At 42.9% G+C, this 23,893-nt stretch overlaps 1 protein-coding gene across 1 annotated transcript; it reads left to right on the top strand.

The window, feature by feature from the left end:
• Nucleotides 1–205: 205 nt before the first annotated feature.
• On the top strand, nt 206–23,623 carry LOC122531901 (the record flags this gene model as incomplete). The annotated part of the gene is made up of 7 exons (XM_043660182.1): nt 206–641; nt 708–825; nt 1,300–1,381; nt 1,648–1,858; nt 3,198–3,950; nt 6,599–6,880; nt 22,093–23,623. Coding segments are annotated over 7 exons (2,325 nt in total), but the record flags the coding sequence as incomplete, so codon positions are not given.
• Between the last annotated feature and the right edge of the window lie 270 nt (nt 23,624–23,893).

Here is a 23,893-nt window from a genome sequence, read left to right as displayed (position 1 = left end):
ATGGGGAAAAAATTCTAAAAAAAAAAAAAAAAAAAAAAAAAAAAAAAGAAACGCTCGCAGGTAAGTTCATTGTCGAGAGTAAAAGAGTGAAATTATGGAAGATTTGGGTTAGGGGAGTGAAAGCGAACGGTCTGCTCAAGAACCGATCGATCGAACCTTTCGGCGACATGCGAAAGGCGGTTGAGAGTGACGCCTCGCTTAAATTCGTCGCTTTGATCGTCAGGGTCGCAACGGTAAAGGGTCGATTTTCGTCTGGGCGTCAGGGAACGGTGGCAGGGATCACGACAATTGCAACTGCGACGGTTACACGAACAGTATCTGGACGTTGTCCATCAGCAGCGCGACGGAGAACGGCCAGGTGCCTTGGTACAGCGAGGCCTGTTCCTCCACACTCGCCACCACCTACAGTTCCGGCTCGTCGGGTGAGAAGCAAGTGGTGACCACTGATCTGCATCACCTCTGCACGAGCAGTCACACCGGCACGTCGGCATCGGCGCCGTTGGCCGCTGGCATCTGCGCCCTTGCCCTCGAGGCGAACAAAGAGTTGACTTGGAGGGACATGCAGCACATCGTCGTCAGGACAGCGAAGCCTGCCAACCTCAAGGCCATGGATTGGGTAACGAACGGCGTTGGAAGAAACGGTGAGTCTGTCTCTCAATGTTCTATTAGAGTTTTCAACTCACGACAATGGTCGAATCTCGGTTTAGTGAGTCACAGTTTCGGCTACGGGCTGATGGACGCCGCAGCTATGGTACGGCTGGCCAGAAGATGGCGGACGGTGCCTGAACAGCACAAATGCGAGGTCTCAGCGCCACACATGGGCAGGTTAGTCGATCCGTGCTTAACGGGTGTTGAAGTGAAGTTATCCTCGGGAAGGAGGATTTGTCGAGTCAATCGGAAAAATATATTAAACGCGATTTATGAGTCGATGGATATACCTTTGCGAAATAAATGATCGCGTGAGATCTGACTCGGCGATTCGATCCATCACTATTTCCGCTCTACGTGCCCCTGTTCACTTCGCGTTGCTACGATGACGATAAACCGGCAGCCAGGAAATAGCTTCTGCAACGCGTGTATCCGATTTAGCGCGGACCGATTTCAAAGGCCGTTCGGAAACCGGATCGGTGAATTTTATCGACGGTAAAAATAACGACAGTCACGATCGTTTTTCTCCAGTCCGGTGTCGATTTTAAAAGAAAAGGATGGGGGGGGGGAGAGCGAAATAAAATAAGGTCGCGGAATTTCCCTGAACTTCGTTTCTATGCGGCTGACCTAAATCTCTGTATGTGCGTACAGGCCGATACCGCCAAAGAGCCAGCTGACTCTGGAATTGCACGTCAAGGAGTGTAGCGGCGTTAATTTTCTCGAGCACGTGCAGGTAAGTACATGCCATGTCACTCGCGTAAGTAGTAGGTTAATTAATAGCTTTCCTTTGCGACGGTTTCGATCACGTTCAGACCAGCAATTGCCCTAAATTCTCGCCTCGTTCAGAATTTTTGTTGTAAGAGAAAGAGATTAAGAGCTAGATTACACTTTACCTGTGTGAGATTTTTATCTGTCGATGAGAGAGAAAGGAAAGCGCTTACACGATGTTCGTGTAGCTGGAAATCGACCAGATAAATATCCGGCATGTATGCTTTCTAGGCAAAGGTTTCGCTGATGGCCTCGAGACGGGGAGATCTTCAGATACAGCTAACATCTCCGCAAGGCACAAAGAGCACCCTCCTCGCGAAAAGGCCTCACGACATCTCGAAGGCTGGTTTCAATCAATGGCCATTTATGTCTGTTCACACTTGGGGAGAAAGGCCACACGGCACGTGGAAACTTGAAATCCACAATGAGGGTCGATACCAAGGTAAGTCCATTGTGTCCGTCTTTTTGTTCCTTCCTTTCATCGCACCACGGCATTTCCAGATACATTGAGTATATAACCTCGTTCGTATCAGAAATTTTTCCAAGAGTTTCTATCCTGTTACACTTCTCGCGAGAGAACAGTAGGATAATTTATACTCTCGTTTCTATCGAATCGTTTCTACAAGCATTAATGATTCTTCCATTTTAAGAATTTTCAACATTTTCTCTCTCTCTCTCTCTCTCTCTCTCTCTCTCTCTCTTTCTCTACATACATATATCAGATATATTCACAATGCAGATATTTGTAAGTCTTCGTCATCGTTAAAGTGATAGAGTAGGTTTCTTATAGTCAGTTGAAAATTCTGATATACTTTCAAACGTACCATCTTGAAACGGGATACATGTCACCGAGCACGATATCAGGATATGCGACAGAAGGACGAATTATAAAATTAGCCGTGAAACGTGACAGAGGCTGACACAGTTACACGAGCAGAGTTCCATAGATTCTGACGTTCAGCTATCTTATCGTTTGATCTTGGAGGACATAAAGGGAGTATCTCGTAAACGGTGCACGTGGGACCAAGTAAGCTGCCGCATCATCTCCCAAGAGTGTAATTCCCCCCGGTTCGAGGCGTGTGTTCCCTCGGCGTCCATTCGCCAGCGATGGATCTCTCGTGAACCATCTCGTGGGAGTTGAGGCGGTTGACCTTGCGCAAGGGTGAAATCGTCAGTACCACTTGAAGCTAGAAGCCCCGTTAAAGCCGATGTGCGCATAAAGTTTGAGTTAACGCGCGCCTGTAATCCCAGGCACAGTCTTGTAGTCTGGTGTATCCGCGCGCAAGATAGAACCTCGTTCTATTATGTCGCGTAATATGCAGGATACATTCCAAGTACAGGTATTCAAACCATTACACGTGGTGTTTGCGTTGACTACCCCTGTACCTTGCTTAGCGAGATCCGCTCTGCCGTCGTTGTCACCGGCCAACAGCAATATTGCACTAGCCTCGGGTATTGCACCTGTTGGTCGTCAATGATTTTCTAATCCTCGGCCACTGACGATAAGCCTCGGTTACACGACACTCTCCACTGGGAGGATTTGCCTTTGAATCGTTGGAGGAAAGATAGATCTAGACTCGGTCCGAGGACGGAATCGACCGAGATAACGTCCGTCGAATTATATTTCCTGATACGAATAACTCGCACCTTTTCTTCTTTTTACCTTTATCGTACGATTGATTACAATTTTTTGCTCGCGACACGCGTGTCGTACTAAAACGAAACTTTGGAATTGCTGCTTTTCCCTGCTGCCTCCTGTTGTCGTCCGACGATTCGGCCAGGTCGTGCGACGCTTCACGAGTGGGCGTTGATCTTCTACGGGACGTCGACGCTGCCCGATCGCACGGAGTACGCGTTGTACAATCCAGCCGGGATGAACATACCGAGGCGGCCGTTCGTGAAGCCACGGGAAACCGTGTTCTCGAAGGCGCAGAACTTCCTGACCAGCTCGAAGATCAAGCAGACGCAACACAAGCCGGAGAAACCCGGCAGCCTGAGCCCGCCGTACGTGGTCAACGCTCAGATACAGTCGCAGAGGAAGAGCAAAGCGCGCGGTCAGCACAAAAACGGCAAATCAGCCAATAAACCAACGCCGAAACCCACTGTGCAAACGTTGAGGGGCTTGACCGTGGCGAGGGGGCCGTCGAACCTAGCCGGTGAAGTTCGCCTAATCACGTCGAGACCCAGAGGAAGGAGCACGCCCAGCCCTATCACCACCACAGTGACGATCACACAGACCAGTCCGCCTACCACCACCAAACTTTCAATCACCAAAGTCACCAACAGGCAGAGAGTCGCCGACACAGCGACTGCCTCGCCCCTTCAGAGAGGTCTGATACTCTTGGAGCCACCGGCGAAACCTGCCATCAACAACGTGCCGGCCATCTTCCAGCAGTATCCTAAAATCCAACAGCTCTATCCGCTCTATCCCGTCTACGCTGGGGTTAGAGGTGCCGGCCAGCAGCACGCGACCAGAGCCAAGGGCCTGGAATTGCTCCAGGACGAGCAGTTCGATTCCAAGAACCTGGACAAGGGTATTCTTCTTTAGTTAAAGTGCTGGCGGACCCACGGTCCGAGGTAACGAGCAATCCGTGGAATGGTTTTGAGAACGTGACGGTCAGAGACGTAGCTCACTGCTGGCGTAGCTCAGGAACTCACGTTTCGAGCGAACGATTTTTTTTCACGAGCGTCGATTTTTCTCCTGCACACGCGATAAGAAAGAAAAAAACGTTCATTGCGAGCGATGTAGCAACATGCGCCATCCACGGACCTGTGCGTTACACGCGGTTTCGTTTGTCGCATCTCGCCAGAGTAGTAAAACAATTTGTGTATAAATAGACATTGTGCATCCATGTGGACAATGGCAGAATTCAGTGACACGATTTTCATGATTTTTAGTATTTTTCGTATATACACATATATTGTACACATATCTTGTCCCCTCTCCCCCCTCTCGTGCTCCTGTACCGTTGCAAGCGCACCTCGATGTAATTTGTTGGTAATTTTTATGTTTATTTGCATTTTTATGTTTCCTTCCATCGCTCCGTTTTTTTCTCCGTATATTTCTCGACACGATCTCCAAGTTCATTCACAGCGATATTTTTAACACGTTCTTTTTCGTTCTATAAAGTTCTGTGAACTTCTTGTTATTTCGCGTAAGATGTCTTTTTATAGGATAAGAGGAGGTAAAAGAAAAGATGACGTTTAAATTGGCGAAAATTAATTTCAACTAACCTCAGCAATTGCGTTCGCTGATTGCGTTCACATTTGTATTCGCTAAATTATTACTCGCCAGTATCTTTCAGTAGCAGACGAACCTTTTAACTTAAACATTTTTTTTTTCTTTTGCCGCATGTCCACTCGCATTTTTCCATGTCCTCGCATTATCGTTCGACGAAACTTTATTTTTTTTTTTTTTTTTTTTTTTTGGAAAAACTTGTAGATAGAAAATTTCCGCTTTCCAATGTTGCGTTCGAATTCAAAAGTTGTTAAAAGCTGTTGAAGTAAGATTACTCGCTTGCATGCATGAATGTGTGCGTGTGTACGTTCAGTATGCAAAGTCCATAGTACACGAACAATATTGTTAAATGTTGTTTCAAATAACGCGCACTCTTTTCACTCCTACGTGAAAAATTTGGCGCTTCTTGTTTAAACTTTAATTTGCATTTCGAAATGCAAAAGTTTTCCGGATCGCGACGAAATTTTCTCGGGAATATTCGTTCCAATTTTATCGATTTCCGGTTACCATTTCCGAAGCTAGAGCCAAGATTCCTCGAGCATCGTCGCAGTGCCAACGACATTGACATCCTTTCCGCTTCGCCTCACTGTCACCGTCTTTCCACCGCTGCGCGACGTCATCCGTGTACATCGAACGTCTCAAACACCTCGTGATGAAGCACGGTTGTTCACGCTTGCGCGGCCGCGCGCGTCTGTAATGCAAAGTGCACTCGTGCCACGTCAAATGGAAGCATCCATTTGTCATCAGATCGCGGTGATATTAAGAAAACACGGAAGACGCTTTCAAGCTTATTTATCGCGAATTCGTGATAGTTCCCTCGCGGCAGACATAGCAATTGTTTAATTATATAATTATTTCAATATTTTCACGAGATGTTGACGATGCAGGTGAGGAGAGATTTGAAAATATTGTGCAAACATTCGTTCGACGAAGGTAAGATATTCGAGTTTCAACGATATAATGATAAAATGTTAAGTCACAATTCTCGAGTAAATATCTTTTTACAATTGCTGTCTGTAACTATTAAACCATTAAATCGTGTCATCGATTTAAGAAATACCGTAAATTGTTTTTTGAGATATAATGATTCATCGTTCTTCCGAACTTGTCAAGGTGGACAAACAAACCACGAGCGTATCGCGTTTCGAAGACAAATGATTCCAGAGAACGTTGATCCATCTTAATTAATGATGTTTCCTTTGTTTAATTGTTTCGCCGGGGGAATGAATATTTCCGCGAAAATCTTGTTCGGCTCGTTTGAAAATCGATTCGCACCGAGAGCAAAAGAGCTGCCGGGCACGCGTTCCTCGTGTCTTGGATGGAAATTGAAATTAAAATCCTCCGTAAGACTTTGGAAAATTAAATTTTAATTGAAATTAATCCTCCGACGAAATCCTTTTATGAGACACACGTTGCAGAAAGTATCCCCCGTACTGCGTCATTGCAAGGTAAAAAGACATCGCGAAGTTTATTCAAGCACGATCTCCAAATTTGTTTTTGCAACCTGTTCTGGCAAACTTATGCGCATATTTCAGTTGAAAGATTCGCTCGACGTACTGCTTCAAACGTTACTTAATGGAAACAGAGTGTTTCCTGCGATGTCCAGCATGTGCTTCGTTTTTTCAGTTCGTTCACAGAAATAAAAAAGAAATGCATTTGTCACGAGACTGTTGTTCCGAGAAAATGACTAAATTGTTAATTGCAGCACGGTAGTTGAGAATCCACACGTACGTTATCACTGTCTATGAACGTAGATATTTTTCTTTTCTGCACATTTCTACGCTATTCTATCGCCTGCCACCGTTGGCATTTCGAGGTATTTTCTTTTCTCTACCCGACACTTTGAGTTCTAGCATGCTCAACAATGTGTCTGTCACACGATTGGCCCACGATCTCTCGCTCGATGAAGAACGAAATCTAACAGAACGCCACGACCGGTTTCAGATACCCTCGAGGAGTTCAAGCTAGTGTTCTACGGGACGGAGACGTCGCTGGAGCTGGACGACGACGATCTGGACAAGGACAAGCCGCTGCCGCCTGTGAACCAGCAGGACGCGAGCGTGGATAACACGGCGATCGGCGCGAGACACAACGTCGTGGAGGGCGACCCGTGGACGGGTAGCCAGCAGGTAGAGTGTGTGTCTCATCAGGAAGTGCAAAAACCGACAACCGAGAACCAGACAAGCGGTTGCAGTAGCATCGATCCTGGAAGTGGCGGGTGCCTAGGTGGGTGCCTCATTCTACTCGTTCTAACCTACCTGCTCGGCGGAGCGAGCTGGGGTGGCCTGGCAACCAGCTGGCAGAATGTTTCGTTGAGTGTTCGAAACGAGAGTGACCTCGAGGTGGACGACAGCACCTCGGGCTCATCCTCAACGACGTCGCCACCGCGCGTAACAATGGCCACTGCGGGCGCGTGCTTGGCGTTCGCTAGGTCGTCAGGGTCCCCGTGGTGCACATGATAACATCCCCGGACGACGATCGTCGCGTTGGCCACCCGGTACGCGGTTTGAACGCGGTTTCAAGTGTCGACCAGCTCGCGTGTTCGTTCGAACAACAACGTTTGTGTGTTTGTGATCCCCTTAGCCACTGTGAGCCGAGGATGACGACGATCATCGTCATCCCTCGCTTTCTCCTAGACGCTCTTTGTCGTTTTTCTTTTCTTTCTTTCTTAATTTCTTTCTTTCTTAATTTCTTTTCCTCGTCTCGCCCGTCCGGGAGAAAGAAAGAACTCTCGAGGATGCGTCGAACATCGAGCTTAAAAAAAAAAAAATGTCCCGCGCGATGGCCTTGCCCATCCGTGATCTTCCGCATGGCCGACCCGATCCGCTCGCCAACGTCGCCGTGTGTCGTTCATAGGATTAGGATTTAGTCCAATTAAGTGTCGTGTATGAGAACTTCTGCGACCGTGTGGAAACAGAATGGATCCGGCGGGGAGAGAGTTTTGTCTGGACAATCGAGAGATTACTACAACACTACAAACGGGACAATCTCCTTCGACGGAGGGAAGTGTTGGGACTTTAATTGACCGATGGCTGGCGGATCGGGCACACGAGAAAATCGATCTGACGACCCGGCAGTCTCCGGGCCCGGTCTCTCTGGTTACTCAGGTTCTTTTGAATATGCAGCGGCCTCTTGATTTTTCGCCCCCCCCCCTCCCCCCCGCCCCCGAATGAATTATTCAAAACGGATATCCAATCTGTCGCGTATGTACGTATATATTCACCGAAGGCGAAACGCTTCGATGATTATTTTTCGATCGGGCCAACCAGTGGCGAGTTTTTTTGTCGCTCGTCGATTAAGATTAACCCTAGAAAAACGTTCGAATTTCTCTTCGGTAATGTAAAAAGTAACGATCCGGCAAAATTTTGGATCTTTCTGCAAAGGAGACGCCGACGCTTGATTTTCTCTGTGCCCGATCGAGAGCGTATTAATTACTTCCTTTCCAGCAAAAAAAAAGAAGAAGAAAAAAAGGGGAAGAAAGTAAAGTAACCACGTTCGACGTGACTTTTCGCGTTACTCTACAGACACAACCGACGACGCTTTTCTACGTAAATGCAAAAGGAGCCGCCAACCGACGAAACTGCCACAACTGAGGGTTGATTCACGATCGATGGATCGCGTTCGTGTCGCAAAGTTTTCGTACTCCGGTGTTCCTTGCGAATTTTCACGCGCTGGCCGATCCTTTTTCCGATTAGATTGCCTCGCGGCAGCGTTACACACCGTGAAATCCGTCTCCGTTCGATTTCCCAAACAGCCGATTGATCGTCCGAGTCTGCTCGACTGCGTAACCTGTCTATCGCAGACGTAGACGAGTCTTTAACATCCCGCGATTAATATCCAACCGTTGTTGCCTGCCATACACCACCGTTCGAAAACTGTTTCGATTTCGACTCGGGGGAGTTCGAATTACCGAGAGGAAAAAAAGAAAAAAAGAAGAAAGAAAGGAAAGAAACCGTCGTCAACGTGTCAAACGTTTGGCGAGTTAATTTCAGTCTTCCTGCGTTGCGAATTGCCAAGTGTATTCGAAAAAGAAAAAAAAAAAAAGAAAGGAAGGGAGAAGAAAACAGAAGAAGAAGAAGAAGAAGAAAAGGAGAAGAAGAAGCGGTAAAGTTTAATAACGTGGCAATGCTGGCGATGCCTATCTGGCTACAATGGTTTCTCCGAGCGTATCGATTGACGAAGCGACCGAACGTGTTCCAAAGAGTTTCTCTCCGCGTCCCTTTCATCTCCTTCCTTTCCGCCTCGCCCACTTTTTTCCCCAGACATTTCACTTTTATCTTCCCGGTCCCGTTTCCCGGTCTCTTCGCGTCTATCTATCTGTGTGCATTTGCGTCCCTTTGCTCCGTTTTCTTTCCCGTCGAACTTTCTCCCTCGCTTTCTCAGCTGCAACTTTGCTTTACGCGAACGAGCGGCGTAAGGGGAAGGGGAAGAGGAGACGAACGCCATAGCTGAGGCTATCAGCAGCATTGCTGGAAACAAAATGGTAACAGAGCGTTTACGACCGGCTGACGCAGAGAAGATACGTAAAAGATACTCGATGCTGGCCTGCGAAGTACGCATTTACGTAACAACTCCTCTGCCCCTTCCTCTGCGTGTTGTATCTCGCTGTGTTTCTTACTTTCTCAGGTCTCGATCTCAAATGGAACACCTACGCGCTACATTGCCAAAATGTCTGCATAATCCTCAAAGACCTAACGCTAACTGCCTCACGAGAGTGTGACGCTATTGCGACCGTTTAACGCGTTTATACAACAATTTCCCACGAGTCAATTTATGTTACGAGTTACAACCTTGCCGGGACACTGTAACCACTGTGAAAAATGAAGAAAATCCCGGGGTAATTTCTGACGTTAAAACAGAGACGTTAAAACAAAGATTGGAAAATTTGCTTTTGAAATGAGGTACTGAAAGACCTTTGCAAAGTACTTGCAAAGACGTGAATTCACGGCAGCGGTCGCGAATGTGTCAAGAGCGATACGGCCCGGTGTTTTAAAGCTGTTCGAAGATCGTGTAAACCGATTACCGCCAACGATGTCTAGCTTCGTAGAAGCTACGAGTTTCGGCACTCGTGCTCCGGCAATTAGGAACGTTGCGCAGAGATTTTCGACGTTGGGCAACAATAACGTTAGTTGTTGGACGTTCGAGTAAACGGAGCGGGCACAGCTCTGTTTCCAACAGCATCGTGAACGTCGGAAGATTAAGTTTGGGGGCGATGAAATTCGTCGAGAAACTCGGAACGTCTTGCGGAGATCCTCGAACGAGCGGCGATTAAAAAACTCCGCCAGAAATAGGGATTGACGTTTGACTTGGATTATGCTCGATAGAGCAGTCGATGCGAGCTGTATATCGAGAGGAGTGTTGTTGAATCACGAGTGAAAATCGCGAGCTGGGATAGTAAGAAGAAAAGGCGTGTAAAACGAACTGTTGACGATAATTGAAACTGTCAGAAGGATCGTTGAACTCTCAAGGGAAGCATCGAGGAAATTAAATTAAAAGGGCGGTATGAATAATGAATCAGCCGCGAAAAGAAAAATCGGAGAGAGCATAAACGGAAGGTGAATGAACTACGAGACGAGGTTCGTTATTATAAAAATTGGCAAACATGCACTAGCTTGCGCCGTGCGTGACTCGTTCGTTTCAGAAACAAAACGAAACAAAAGTTATATTGTTACGTTATATTATTCTGTCGGCGCGACGCGCACCGATCGATGATCAAATTCTCTCCGAGTGGTAAGCGAATGAAAATGAAAACGAAAGAGATCCGGATTGCTCGCTAATTGATGGAAATTACGCGCGCGCACGAAAGAGAGACGTTTCGAAGGAATTCCCTTCGCTCGAGTCGTTATTTAATATTCGCTGTTAGAAGAACAACGCAAAGTTCTCGATTGGACAAACGTAACGAGCGACGATAAAAGAAAAAAGAAAAAAGAAAGAAAAGAAAAAAGAAAGCAACGAGAGAGAATCGTGGAGAAGTCATTCCTATTATTAACCGCGAGTAACTGTACAGAGACAGTGGCAAATACGTTTCATCAACTGCGCCAACGTACTGGAGCCATCATCCTGTTCATTGACAAAGGACATCGACGCCGAACGTAATCTCGTGGCTTGCAGAACGTTTAACGAGAGATGATTTCGGTGGTTGGTTCGTATGACTAATCAGGACAGAGGAGATCGTTTAATCCGATCGAGTTTCCCGTGCGAGGTACACAAGTCGAGTGCGCGAGTGCTTGCATAAGCGGCCGCGTCTTTACGCTCTATTAATTTTTATGAAATTTTGATCCCCGGCCGAAACGAGCGAAATAGACGCGAAATCGCCCGGGCATCTCTGGATATCGTATAACGAAATTTGCGAAATTAATTTCGGCGCGTAACGGGGAAGGAGATTTTAATTAAAACACTGCCTTGATTGCGATAAGAACCTTTTACTCGCCGGCTTGATGTTTCATAAATTTACCCCGTAGTAGAAACCGGGCGTCGTGCGTGTCAACAGTGGACAAAAACGAGAAACATCTCGTTAAGAAAGTAACAAAAGCTGCTGAAACGATCAACGATTTGCCATATATTTTAGATACTTGTGCGCGGCAGGGATACACTTGGAAAAGAATAATATTGATTTTCGTTGAATTAAGCAATAACGTGTATCGCGGAATCTCTCCCCCTCGAGTGAAATTCGATCGCGCGATTAATTGAATATTTTTCATTCGGAGAATTTTCAAACGGAGATGATCAGATTATCAGCGAACAAAAATTTTGTCCATTTATAAACACGAGACATATCTTCCCCCCCCCCCTTTCCTTTTTCTCTTTTTCCGAAAGGAAATTGGAACCAATTGGAATCTCGATTATTTAGATTAATCATTTCCCTTCGCTTCTGAGAATTATCGGCGATTATCGAGTTCCGTCGAGAATCGAAGAGGGAGGAAATCGAAGTACGAGTCCGAAAATCTTCCTGGGGGAAGGATTCTTTCATAGACGAGAAAAAATTTCGAACTGGGGGAATTTAATGGGCGCCGAAACGACGGGATTGAAATAAAAAAAAAAAAAAAGAAAAAAACAGAAAAGGAAAAAAAAAAGAGACGAAATCCGAGGAAAGTTGGGAAACGACCTAGTTTGACGTTAATTGGCTTCGCCAGCGGTCAGCCACAAAGAATCAAATGGTAAATACTAATGACTCCCTCTTTCATTGGACAGAGAGGGAAAAAATTTCATTGCTCCGACGAGGACTCGAGTCATCGTGAATGTGCGAATTTTTTTTCCTCTTTTCGTCGTGGCGTAGTCGATCATAATTTTCTAGCAACTAGCTTGTTAGCTGAAATTTTGAAGAAATGACGGGTCTGGTGAAATAATCCTGGCATTTTATTTTCTTTATAGTAATTATCACAAATTAGTTTATTCACTTTTATTCGAATAGTCATTGAGTTTCGATATATTCGGCAGACGTCGACAAAGGTCGATTTGCTTTATTTTCACGCGGTCTGTATCAATCGGATCTTTGCATCCGAGATCGTTTCTATCGAAAATGGATATTTCCCATCCCGTTTAGCTCGAAACGCGCAGATCGCGTGACGATGGACTACATTTCATCATACGTATACTTAATTATCGTCTGTGATCCAATTTCGCGTTTAACATGCACTGCTTCCCGCTCTTGAAATCCATCCTCGCACGCTTTAACACTCTCGCAGCTTTCTCCTCTCCGTGCTTCGCCGTAATTATTCTATCCTCGTGGAAAAATGTCGTGTCGTTCGAAATGATCGTTTAACGAAGAATGGAGGCTTGTGAACGAACAACGGTGACACGTCGGAAGAGAAAAAAAAAAAAGAAAAAAGAAAAAGAAAACGACGAACGATACTTCGTTTCCACGCTTCTTTTTATTCTTTAAAACAAAAACAAAACAAAAAAAAAAAAAAAGAAAGAAAGAAACTCCTCCCGAATATTCCTACTCCTTTATTTCTCCATATCGACAAATGGTTCCTTTGTTCGTTCGTTTGAACTACATCGAACTAGTGATAATATATTTTTTTAACTAGGTAATAGTGTAGGCAAATCAAGGTCAACGCTCGAGCGTTGATCGAGAAAGATTTGCGGTCGTAAAGCGTCAGCCTGGTTGCTCAGCGTTTAGAAAAATTGAGACCATCCTACCACGTGCTGCACAAGCCGGAGCTGGCCCGATTATCGCCGCAATCCTCCCGTCGATCGTTATCATTTATCGCCTGTTCGACAAGCAGTCTGCGTCTATTTGTTATTCGTTATTATATTCTATTGCGAGTACATCATATCAAGCGCGCGCCGCAGCATGATCGCGGAACGAACAACGCTGTCGCGTCGATTTCGGTCTGACGATAGCAATAGCAATTCATCATGACCGGTACGCGCGTGTCAAGCGTCAGGCACATATCATTTATTAGGATACTTTTACGTTAAATTTCAATTTCGTTTTTTCTCTCTCATCCTCGCCGCTCTCTTTCACTTTTAACTTTCGAGATCGCGTGAGACGAGCTGACCGTGAAACTTTTCCCGCGAGGGAGAGACCAGAACTTCGAAACCCGCTCGCCTGAGAAACAAAACGAAAATTTCAATTTCGTCTCGACAAATTAATTTCCCCCTTCTTTCGTCGTCTTTCTTTTCGCGAGTGCTTCTTTCGCCTTTTGATCTTTCGACCTCTCGAAACTTCCTCGCCGCGCGGGGAATTATTGGAGAGATTGCAGCGACGTCGAGGCGACGCGTTTGATAGTTAGTAAACGAGCGTTGTAAATTCATCGTCGTTGCCATCGTCGCCGGTGAAAGTACAATCGAGCGACAGCGAAGGCAACCGACGATCGACACGTTCACGTGTAGTCGTTACTCTTTTTCTAGGTTCTGCGTTGCTACGTTACACGTATCTCGTAGTTAGACAATTTTTAGTCGAATAATTTGATTGATTCGAACGAACCGACGAGAACCAATTCATTTCACGTACTTACGAGACGATTCACCGAGACGAAAATCACAGGGGAGGGAACATGATCGAATCGAATTCGAGACACGGTCAGTCAATCATTATCGCGATCCTTTTACATCCTTTTCGCTACGAAACGAATCGGGATTTAACCTCTTGCGCTGGAATCTTGAGAATTTTTTGTCCTAAAATTGTAATATTTTCTCAGTTTTAAGTATATTTAAGTAAAACAAATAATGAATTTTATTACTTCTCAATATAATTTCTATCCAGCGACGTCATATCGAGCGAGTTCAAAAAGAAAGCGACGAATCATTGTATACGGCTTGGTCACTCGTTACGGTCCGCAATCGGTCCCAATTTTTTTTTTTTTTTGTCCCAAATGGCAACATTTTCTCAGTATATTTATATACTTAAAACTGAGAAGATATACTACAATAACTAATACTATAAATATACTATACTTAGTATACTTGAGTATAGTACAGTATACTAGAGAAACTTATAGTATAGTATACTAGAGAAAGTATACTATAAGTATACTAAATATAAGCATATTTTCTCAGCTTTAAGTATAACCCAGGCAAAAGAAATGACAAGTTTGTTACCTCTTGATAATTTCTGTCCAGCGATGTCATACCGACGAGTTTAAAAGGAAAAGAAAGCGACGATTCTATTGTGTACGGTGTCGGTCACTCGTTATGGTCCGTGCAACCAGTTGCCAGCGCAATGGGTTAATTCGCAACCTTAACGGAAGGGAGTCATGTTCTTCTCGTGTGGTCCTCCGAACAGTTACCATACACGCACAAACAGTTCCTCAAAATTTTCTCTGAACTTTTGCAATAAACGCGAAGAGAAACGCGCGGAGCGATTTCGTTTACAGAAAGAACGTTTCACGAGTACGTTAACACGCGATAGAATGTGTCATGAACTACATGGGAATGATCGTGACAAATAAAGCAACAAAATACGCTTCCATATACATATATATACATATATATATATACATATATATATATATATTAATAATTGACGCTTTTGCAAGAGATCGTTATACATATATTCGTTGAGCTTTCGTTCGCGTGTACTTAGAAAACGCGCTTTAGGAAAGATGATCCGTTTCTTCAGAATCGTTTTCAACCCGTTCGTGATCGTTTAAAGATAGAGAAGGTACAGGTTCCGATACATGTGTATTTTAGCTTTTAATTTATCGGCCGTGTAGATGTGTTAAGCGCGTTGCAACGCGTAGTTGTTTCAAACGACAGAGAGAGAGCCATGCGTAATGAGAGTGTGTGTAAGAAAAGTGTACGAAAACGTGCGTACGTTCCACCGTGACGGTAGCCGTTTGTTGATTTCTTTGAACTGCCTGTTGAAACTTGAAATCTTTTTTATGGTTGCAGAATTACTTCCAGACAATCACGAACCAATTGATTATTCGTTGACGACGAGAGAGTCTTTGGCAAGATCGTTTTCTCATCGTTTTTCGTCACTTTCAACGTTCCTACGCCGTCATTACGTATGCGCTCGCCGTTGTATTCCCTACTGTAACTGTAACCCCCGGTTGTAAACGTTTAATTCACGCTTCGAATCGTGCACAATATTGTAAATTCGACGATGGTTTACAATTAATTAATTTCACTCGACGAGAAACAGTGGTACGGTACTGCGAGACCGATACGTTTCGCAATACTTTACGATCGACCGAGTAAAGACTTTTTTTTTTTTTTTTTTTTGGTTCACATTGGAAAGCCAATTATGTATACCTAATTATTTTTAGTTGATGTATAATATTTGTGTATATACGTGCAATAATGGACGAAATACCGACACGAATCAAGCATACGCGAGATGATTTAACAGCAATTATCGGCTATCGTTTCTTCAGATCAGATCATCAGATCACACAGCACGAAAGAAACAAACAAACTTCGACGAATGTCTAGAAATGTGATGCCAAAAGGAAAAGAAACTGATCGCGATCGAAACCGAACGTTAAACTGTCATGATCGAATCGACGAAGAATTTTCAAAATCGTTCTATTTTATACGCGTATTTGCCATGCGTTTCGATAAATTTCCAAGAATTATACAGGACAGTGTCGATTTGATCTTTCATTTCCGCGAGGATGTGATCTCAAAGGGAAACCATCCTGGATTCGAAACTTGTTCTCGCTCGTCGAAGGAAGCTTCAACGCGAAAAGAGACTGTCAATGATCCTTGAGAAGATGCTGCTTTCCTAAAAAAAAAGAAAAAAAATTAAATAAATAAATAAGAAGAAGAAGAAGAAATAGCGAGGAAAGTGGGAATAAACGAGTTAAGGGTTTTAAATTAAGCGGACTCGCCGAGTTCGAATCCTAAGAAACGAAAGTACATCCCGACTATACGTGTATATTGGGTTCTTAAAATAAGAGTCAATTATTCTAATCACAGCTGGAGAGAGGGTGTTGGTGATAGTCGTGTAAGAGGGAAACGAATGGATATAAACGTGGACACTACGTAGGAATTTTGAATGTGTTTCGATTCGTTCAGGTGTGAAGAGTATCTTCCAAGATGTACAATACTTCGGGGACGACGACCGCTGGATAGTCGAATTTCCGAATTTCACTTTTCAATTTACGTCGATTTCATACGTTCAAAAGCGAAGAGAATTTCGAACCCTCGAGATTTTCTATTAAGAAAACGTATTTTACTGTGGGCTTTAATTTCAGAACAGAGACTCGTGAAAACTGCAGGAAAACTTGATAAAAAGAAGCTGCCCTTCAGAAGAAATTGCGTGGATGAATATTTCGTAAAAAGGTTATAATTCGCTTCGTACCAGTAAAAAAGAAAAAGAAAAAAAAGTTTGTCAAAAGAACAAAGATGAGAGAATAATTTGAAATTAATTCGTCCCGTTGGAAAGAGAATAATCGCCGATAAATAAAACGAAGAGAACTATATATAGTTGGGAATATAACAAAGCGCTAACCATCGCGATCGTGTTATCGAGTACTTAATAGTTTGATAGAATCGATACCCTTAGTGTTTCGCAATGTGTGATCCGGGATAGGAGTAAATTTAATGCCACTAAATCGTCGCGTGCGATTTTTGTACGACAATAATAAATATTCTATATTCTGTATTTCACGTGCTGCGAAGGAAACAAATATCGTGGGTAGACACGGGATACATTAAGCGCGTCGATCGTAGCGAACGAGATGAATACGTACTTTGTAATTCGCAATTTCGCAAAAAGAAAAAAAAGAAAAAAAAAACACGTATATCAGTTTGGAGCGTGAAATATATCTTTTTTCATCCACCGGCAAAGATTCACTTCCGGAAATGCTAATTCCCGTAATTTCTCGCTCAACAAAATCGGGGAAACGAGATTCTTTCGCGTACCATTGCGACGACAAATTACGTTCTACCGGTTCTCTCTGTCTTTTCTTTTTCATCGCGATCGAAAAGAAATTCGCACCGTGGATTTTCTTGTACTTAACGAACGTCTTGCGTCGAATTGCAGAAAAAAAAAATGACGGATGTTGCTCGATCGAGTCTTTTCCTAGAAAATTCGTTTGTTGTTTATCATATTTTCATAATTGCGATCCGAAATCTTCTCGGACGTTAACTGCTTTTCTTCAGACACGCGTCGACGTACGAGGCGTTCACAACAAAATATTCAATTTTCCCACTTTCTTTTCGGGCAATATTCGCGGCGTGATTTTACAATTTTCGCACATCGCCGTCCAATGGTTAATTTCTTCCATGCTCTTCTGAAACTCTTTTGAAACTGTTCTCCACGGAAAGCGGTACTGTCCAGCAGTGGTCTTGGCCCACCATATTGTTAATGTATCTATTGTAAATGTTTGTATGTAATGTAAAATGTATCTTTGCTTGAAAAGGCGACATATCCTAAGTTATAGAGTTCTGAGGCGAGAAAGAGAACGAGATGTAAGGTGCGATTCAGCCTGACTTGTCCACAACATTTCGCGCCCATTTTCTTCTTTCCCGTCTGTCCATCTTATTATACCCGTTGAACAACAACGCTCAAGTGTCCCTGGATTTCAGACAATGAAAACGATGATCATCTCTTTGTGACTTCGTTTTTCTTTCTCTTTTCTCTCTCTCTCTCTCTCTCTCTCTCTCTCTCTCTCTCTCTCTCTTTCTTTCTCTCTTTGTGCAATGAAAAGACGACGAGATGGAAGAGACTTGGGCGGTGAGAAAGGCGTTCAGGGCTTGCCACGTACGTTTATGTACACATATACATAATATATTGTATAAGTAATTGCAACTACTATGAACCATTATATGCGACATTGAAATTTGTATATCATGGATGAATTAAAAGAGGAGAATAATCCTGAATAAGATCTTGCCAGCCAGTTATTCTATTAGCAATTCGTGATGCAATCACTAACCTGATCTCGTGTGTTTATTTTGGGGAAACAGGTATGTGCCAATAAAGCATGCTCCCGTCGATTTTTTTCGTATATGGTTAGCGAACGAAACAGTTGTTAGAGATGTGTCGTAATGATTAATAATTGTTTGCATGTTCTAGTTTCTAGCGTGGTAGTTTCTACGTGATCGTAAATTTGAAAATGATCGCATGGAAAAATGGTGAAGAAGTGGTGCAGCGTAGTTGTAAATTCTTTTGTAGGTGGCTGCTCGTGGCTAAAGCGAAGTCGTAGCTCGTAACCTGACCGAGGTAACCCGGAAAGCTGGTTGTGCGAAAACTTGCAAAAATTTCAAGCGTTTCTTTAGCTTCAGCGTTGAGCATTCCGTAGGCAAGAGAGCAGAGATGCTCTCGCTTACTACAAAACGCTTCAAACACAAAATTACCATCGTGGTTTACTTGATGACTTGACTTCCAAAGTGAATTTAACACGCATGTTTAACACGTACATATATATATATATATATATTTTTTTCTTTTTTTTTTTTTTTGTTCTTTAGACTGTATCGTTAGAAATTCGCACATTGTTGGAAATCAGTTTATTACTAGTAATCCCTAGCATTGTTAACCGACTGTTGGCTACATGGTTGATAAATACATGGCGTTGGCCCAAGGATGCATTAATTGCCATTGTCAAGGGCGGATTCAGGACGTTCATTTGCAATAAACTTCGGCGAGAATTAAATGCTAATGAAGGGATTTGGGAAGATTTGAGAGTAACAAAGACCCAGTGGGCCGGGAGGGGGGGGGGGGGCGCCGGTGCAAGAGGTGGAACTGTTAAAAGTTAACAGAGAAATAGATTTTAATTTAACTTTCGCGTATACGGGAAGTTTTCTGCTTGCAGTTCATGCATAATTCAGTGAAGTTTAATGCGAACTCGGGCAAGGGCCCTGTAACACCAGCATTTGAATAATTAAAATATTTAGCAGTACGCCTAGTAAAACAATATCGTCTAATAGGTCTGGTTAACGGCGGTCTTATGCATACGTACAAACCTATGCATATCAATGATTTCCGGCTCTCTTCTTCGTGTCGTCGTCATCGGCTAAAACTCATTTTAGAAACTTTACGCTCTCTCTTTCTCTTTCCCTCCCTCCCTCCCTCTCTCTCTCTCTCTCTCTCTCTCTCTCTCACTCACTCTCTTTCTTTTTCTTTGGTACCTTACGCGAGGGGTCAAATCGACGAGATTGTATCTAGAATATTTCTTTCCAGATAAGACATTTGTTTCCAAAGTGTTTGTTCACACTCGTTGCCTCGTAAATTTATCGTGTCACACGGATCGTTGATCTTACGCTTTAGCAAGAGGTTGTGAACGTTGTAAACCGGGTTTACCATCTTGCACGACTTTGCATGCGAGTTTAGACTGCACGTTTAGACGAATATTGTATCATAGTGCGCACGTATTTGTATATATATATATTGTTATTATCTCAGATTGTACGACTTGCATGTCAACGTGATAACAGTAAACGATTCGAAGTTTCGAAGATAATACTTTGCGTTCAGAGATTTTGTACTTGACGAGTTGCACGTTACATGTAACTAATCCTCGTTTACAAACAATGTTACAAATAACCGACAACCGAAGGGAAGTACAGCGATTCCCGAGATAACGCGAGTTGAATCCAGCTTTGTATTAATTTTCTCGTTTCTTGTCTCAGCTAACAGTAAGAATGGTTGTCGCTGAAATGTTCCTGTCAGAACTGATAAAAGTGACTTGCGTTGAAATTTCTACATTGCGTTTTTCTTCCTTGTTTTGCACGCGTGTCTTCTCGAAAGTACATACATTCCGCGAGTTAATAAAATATCTCTTTCAACGGAGGACGATTAGAGAAAAAAATTGGAGAAAGCGGGAGACTCATACGGTTCACGATTGCATGTGTGGTAGCATAGAAGAAAAAAGAAAAAAAATCATCAATTTCACTGGAGAGAACTCTGCGGGGGGTGATTTGTAATTTGAGAGAAAGAAGCGAGTAGTAACCCTGTCCGTGGAAAAATCACACCGCGATCGCTTATCCCGAGGAGATCAAAAATTGAATTCTCTTCTAGACGGAGCTAAAAAGAAAAAGAAAAAAAGAAAAAAAGAAAAAAAGAACGATCAACTTGTTCCAAAGTGTCACGTGTCGCTTTATCCCTCTACTCCATAGCAGGTTCTGAAAACGTATTTAGGTACTTGGGGCTCTCCGTGGGCGAGTTGCGGCGCGGATTTTCTCAGACCAGCCAACCACCATCACCAACCACATCCACATCCACAACCACACACGTACAACCAATCAAAATAAAAAATAAAAAAAAATAAAAAGTAAATAAAGACCTATCCCTGATAGCTTCACCAGCACGGTGAGTCTTACTTCTCTATCGTTCTATAATTCTCGTTCCTATTTTCTATCCTCTGTCAATAATTGCTCTGCTTTCGAATCAAGTGTCTCGAATCGTGGGCATTACAACATTAAATCGCAAACAATAAATTAATCTCACTTGTCGTCGCTCGGCAGTCGAACCTTCGCCAATCTTTCCTCGACGTTTCGAAACTTTTGTCGAGACCTTTCGTTCCGCATTATCTATTTACTCGATACTTCGCTCCATTTGCCACGATTCGATCTACCTCGATTCGTTGAACTTTCTCTTTTCTGCTAGAAGCCGTATATAATTAACAATGCTGCTTCTTTTTTCCATTGTTTTCTCGCTCTGTGTATGGTTTTTGAATTTGCTTGCGACAATATCTTTTTTTTTTTTTCCTTTCGCTTTGTAGCTTGTTGAATCATGAACGAAGTGCAATAGTGTAAAAAAAAATATATTTAAACGCACATCTTTATAGAAATATATCTAGATACAGATTTTCGAATTTTTGGGCGTTTATTTTGTATTTAAATATTTTCAACAGCGCGGCGTCCAATCGAAAATATAAAAGTCACGAGTACTTTTTTTTTTTTTTTTTTTTCTTTTTTTTTTTTTTTTTTGTTTCATTTCAGTCGCGCGTTCAAACGTTTTCTCCGTCAAAGTTCAATCGCCAGATTGCGTAGTATATTGTATACGCTTCAGCATGCACTCTGACCCTTTACATTATTTTATACGTTTTACATTCGAATGGTAAAATTAATAATTTGTAATTTGATCATCTGTGCTTAATTTTTTAAATGATAACGCAAACATAATAATATGTATTCAGTAAGTGTCAAGAAGTAGATTTACATTAGGGCTGGGCGAATCCGGATTCTCTGTGAATGTTCAGAGTACGATGTTTGAAAAGAATCAGAAAATTCGTTCACTGACTGAGACCAGTTTTTAATTCGCCAAGGCCTGATACATAGTGAAATTGTTTATTTACCATTATATAATATAAATCATATGGCTTGTCGCACAAATATATTTATATATTATATACATGTACTTAGATTGTAAAGAGAATTTATATTTAAATTAGAAAAATATATCGAAGCAAAAAACACGAAACAACACACAAGAGACATAAAAATATCCACGAGCAACATATGGATGACAAATTGAACTCTTATTGAGCAAATTTTGATGAAAACGAGGACAATGGTACCTTGAAAGGAATCAAATACCCTCTCGGTTTCAATCGCCATTAATTCTAACGGTAACTCACTGTCAGATTTCTCGGTTGATTTATTGGTATTCCAACCATACCACTTCGTGCATATCCATGATGCATTCGTGCTCCGTTCGACGAGCACGTTGCTTGAAAATTCAAATTACACGAGTAATGATTGCAAGTCGCTCGTCGCCAGATTCAATATCGATCGGCTGGCGCTTCTTCGCGAGACGACAGAAGAAACGAAGATCGAAGCGAAATTAAAATTAAAAAATCAATCGTCAATTAAGATCGAGGCGAATTCAATTCAAACAACAGCGACGAATTCCAGTGATTCAGAGAGTGATGCATATATTGTCATCTGTATAGAAAGAACAAACGAAAGACACACACGTATCGAATCTCTCTCTCTCTCTCTCTGTCTCCCTCTCTCTCACAGACACACACAGACATATATATACACACACACTGAATCGAAGAAGAGAAGATGGTGAATGGCCGTGTGTAATTTTTCAGAGTGTAAGCTGGACTGGTACTACCACGACGGAGTCTGCGTGTACAAGTGTCCGAGCGGAACATACGGCGTTTCCGACGAGTCAAAGGCAGTCTGCTCCGACTGCCATTACTCCTGCCTAACATGCTCGGGACCTTCGAACACCGAGTGCGTCAGTTGTCACGGGGATGCCGAACTTTCCACGAATCTCGGTGAGCCTGTGTGCGTGCTGCGCGAGCTCTCCTGGACGATGCGCTCGACCCTGTGGTTCTACCAGATGACCGTTTTGTTCTCGATCAACGTCGTCGTATTCGGCTTGATAATTCTGTACATGGTGGCCAAGTGGTATCTGCGAAGGAGGAGCGCCTCGGAGGTCTACGGTTACAGCAAAGTCTCGTACACGAACGACGTGAACGCGTGCAAGGATGGCTCGCAGGAGGACGCTTGCCTGTCCGACAGTGAATGAAGAAAAATCCATCATCTATCCTCTGTTAAGAAGGGGAGGTGACAAAAGATGGATACACTTTTGCGAATAACGAGAGGAGACGATTATATAATAGAGTAAATGTGATTTTTCGACGGCCTGTTAACAGTATTTTAAGCTGAGGGACTTCACATTATTTAGGAGGATCCCGATACTTCTATCTGACACGTTCCAATTGAGCGGCGAGTTGATCTCGTCGCGGATCCGAAATTGGAGTGATGCGTTTGTCAACGAGAAGATGTATCGTACCGAGTATCAGAGGAGGAGAAAGAAAAAAAGGAAGAACCTCGTCGGAAAGTAAATTAGGATAGAATTAATATTTAAACGAATCGAATCATTCCAGACACACGCCAGTGTGTGTGTGTGTGTGTGTGTGTGTGTGTGTGTATGTGTGTGCGAGCCTGCCTGTGTGTGTGTGTGTGTGTGTAAGTCAAGAATTTTTCCAAATTTAAATGGCCTGGAATTCAAGTTTGATACCCGAGTCGCTCGAAATCTTGATCGAGTCATGATTAATCGCGACGAAGATAATGCAAATACGCTTACTGAGTCTGGATTCTCAGCTAATCAACGGGGTTCATAATAATTGAACGCGCAATTTTCAATCATCGTTGTGGGAATGAATTAAATTACACACCGTCGAGTGTATCTTGGCGCTCTTCGATAATGAAAATTAAAATTGCATTATATTGCTAACCGAGAAACACAATTTGCTGGCCCGAGTTCCTAACTATATAGAGCGCATTGTAATTTATACACCAGTGAAATTACCGTGTGATACTACTTGATACGCGAATGGAGACATAACGAAGTGTAATAATAACATTTCCTGACGACCAAAGACTTTAAACGACGTTATTATCAAGTTAGAGCGATTTCTCTGATGTATATATAAATCAAAGGAATATTAAGAACAGTAAGATTAATTAATTAAAGATCGTAACGTAAGTTCACCATAAATTTGAGATGGAGACCACCATCGTTCCATAGAAATGAAAAGATTATACATTGAAACAAAAAGGATTTACCTTTTAATGTACAGACACAAATAAAACATTCAACAGCAATTTCCACTCACAGTTGAGCATAATTGACATCCCATTGAAACACATTCTTTGCACCTTGTCCCATTAAATCTTCGCTTTTTCAAAAATAAATGACCGCCTGAATTTTTATTTGCAGCTTAATCACGGAACGACCGATATCGCAACAAGTTATATCGATAACACAGCCACACAACCGCAACGATAACACACAACGATACAGGCGATACTTTAGCGTAACGTAACTGCACACATTCAACATTAAATTGAATAGAAACAAAATTGGTTCGTTTAGAAAAT

Source organism: Frieseomelitta varia, unplaced genomic scaffold (assembly GCF_011392965.1).
Source record: "Frieseomelitta varia isolate USP_RPSP 00005682 unplaced genomic scaffold, Fvar_1.2 scaffold_425, whole genome shotgun sequence".
NCBI classification, from domain to species: domain Eukaryota; kingdom Metazoa; phylum Arthropoda; class Insecta; order Hymenoptera; family Apidae; genus Frieseomelitta; species Frieseomelitta varia.
The sequence above is the reverse complement of the archived record's forward strand: the minus strand, read 5'-3'. Positions and strand labels throughout refer to the sequence as shown.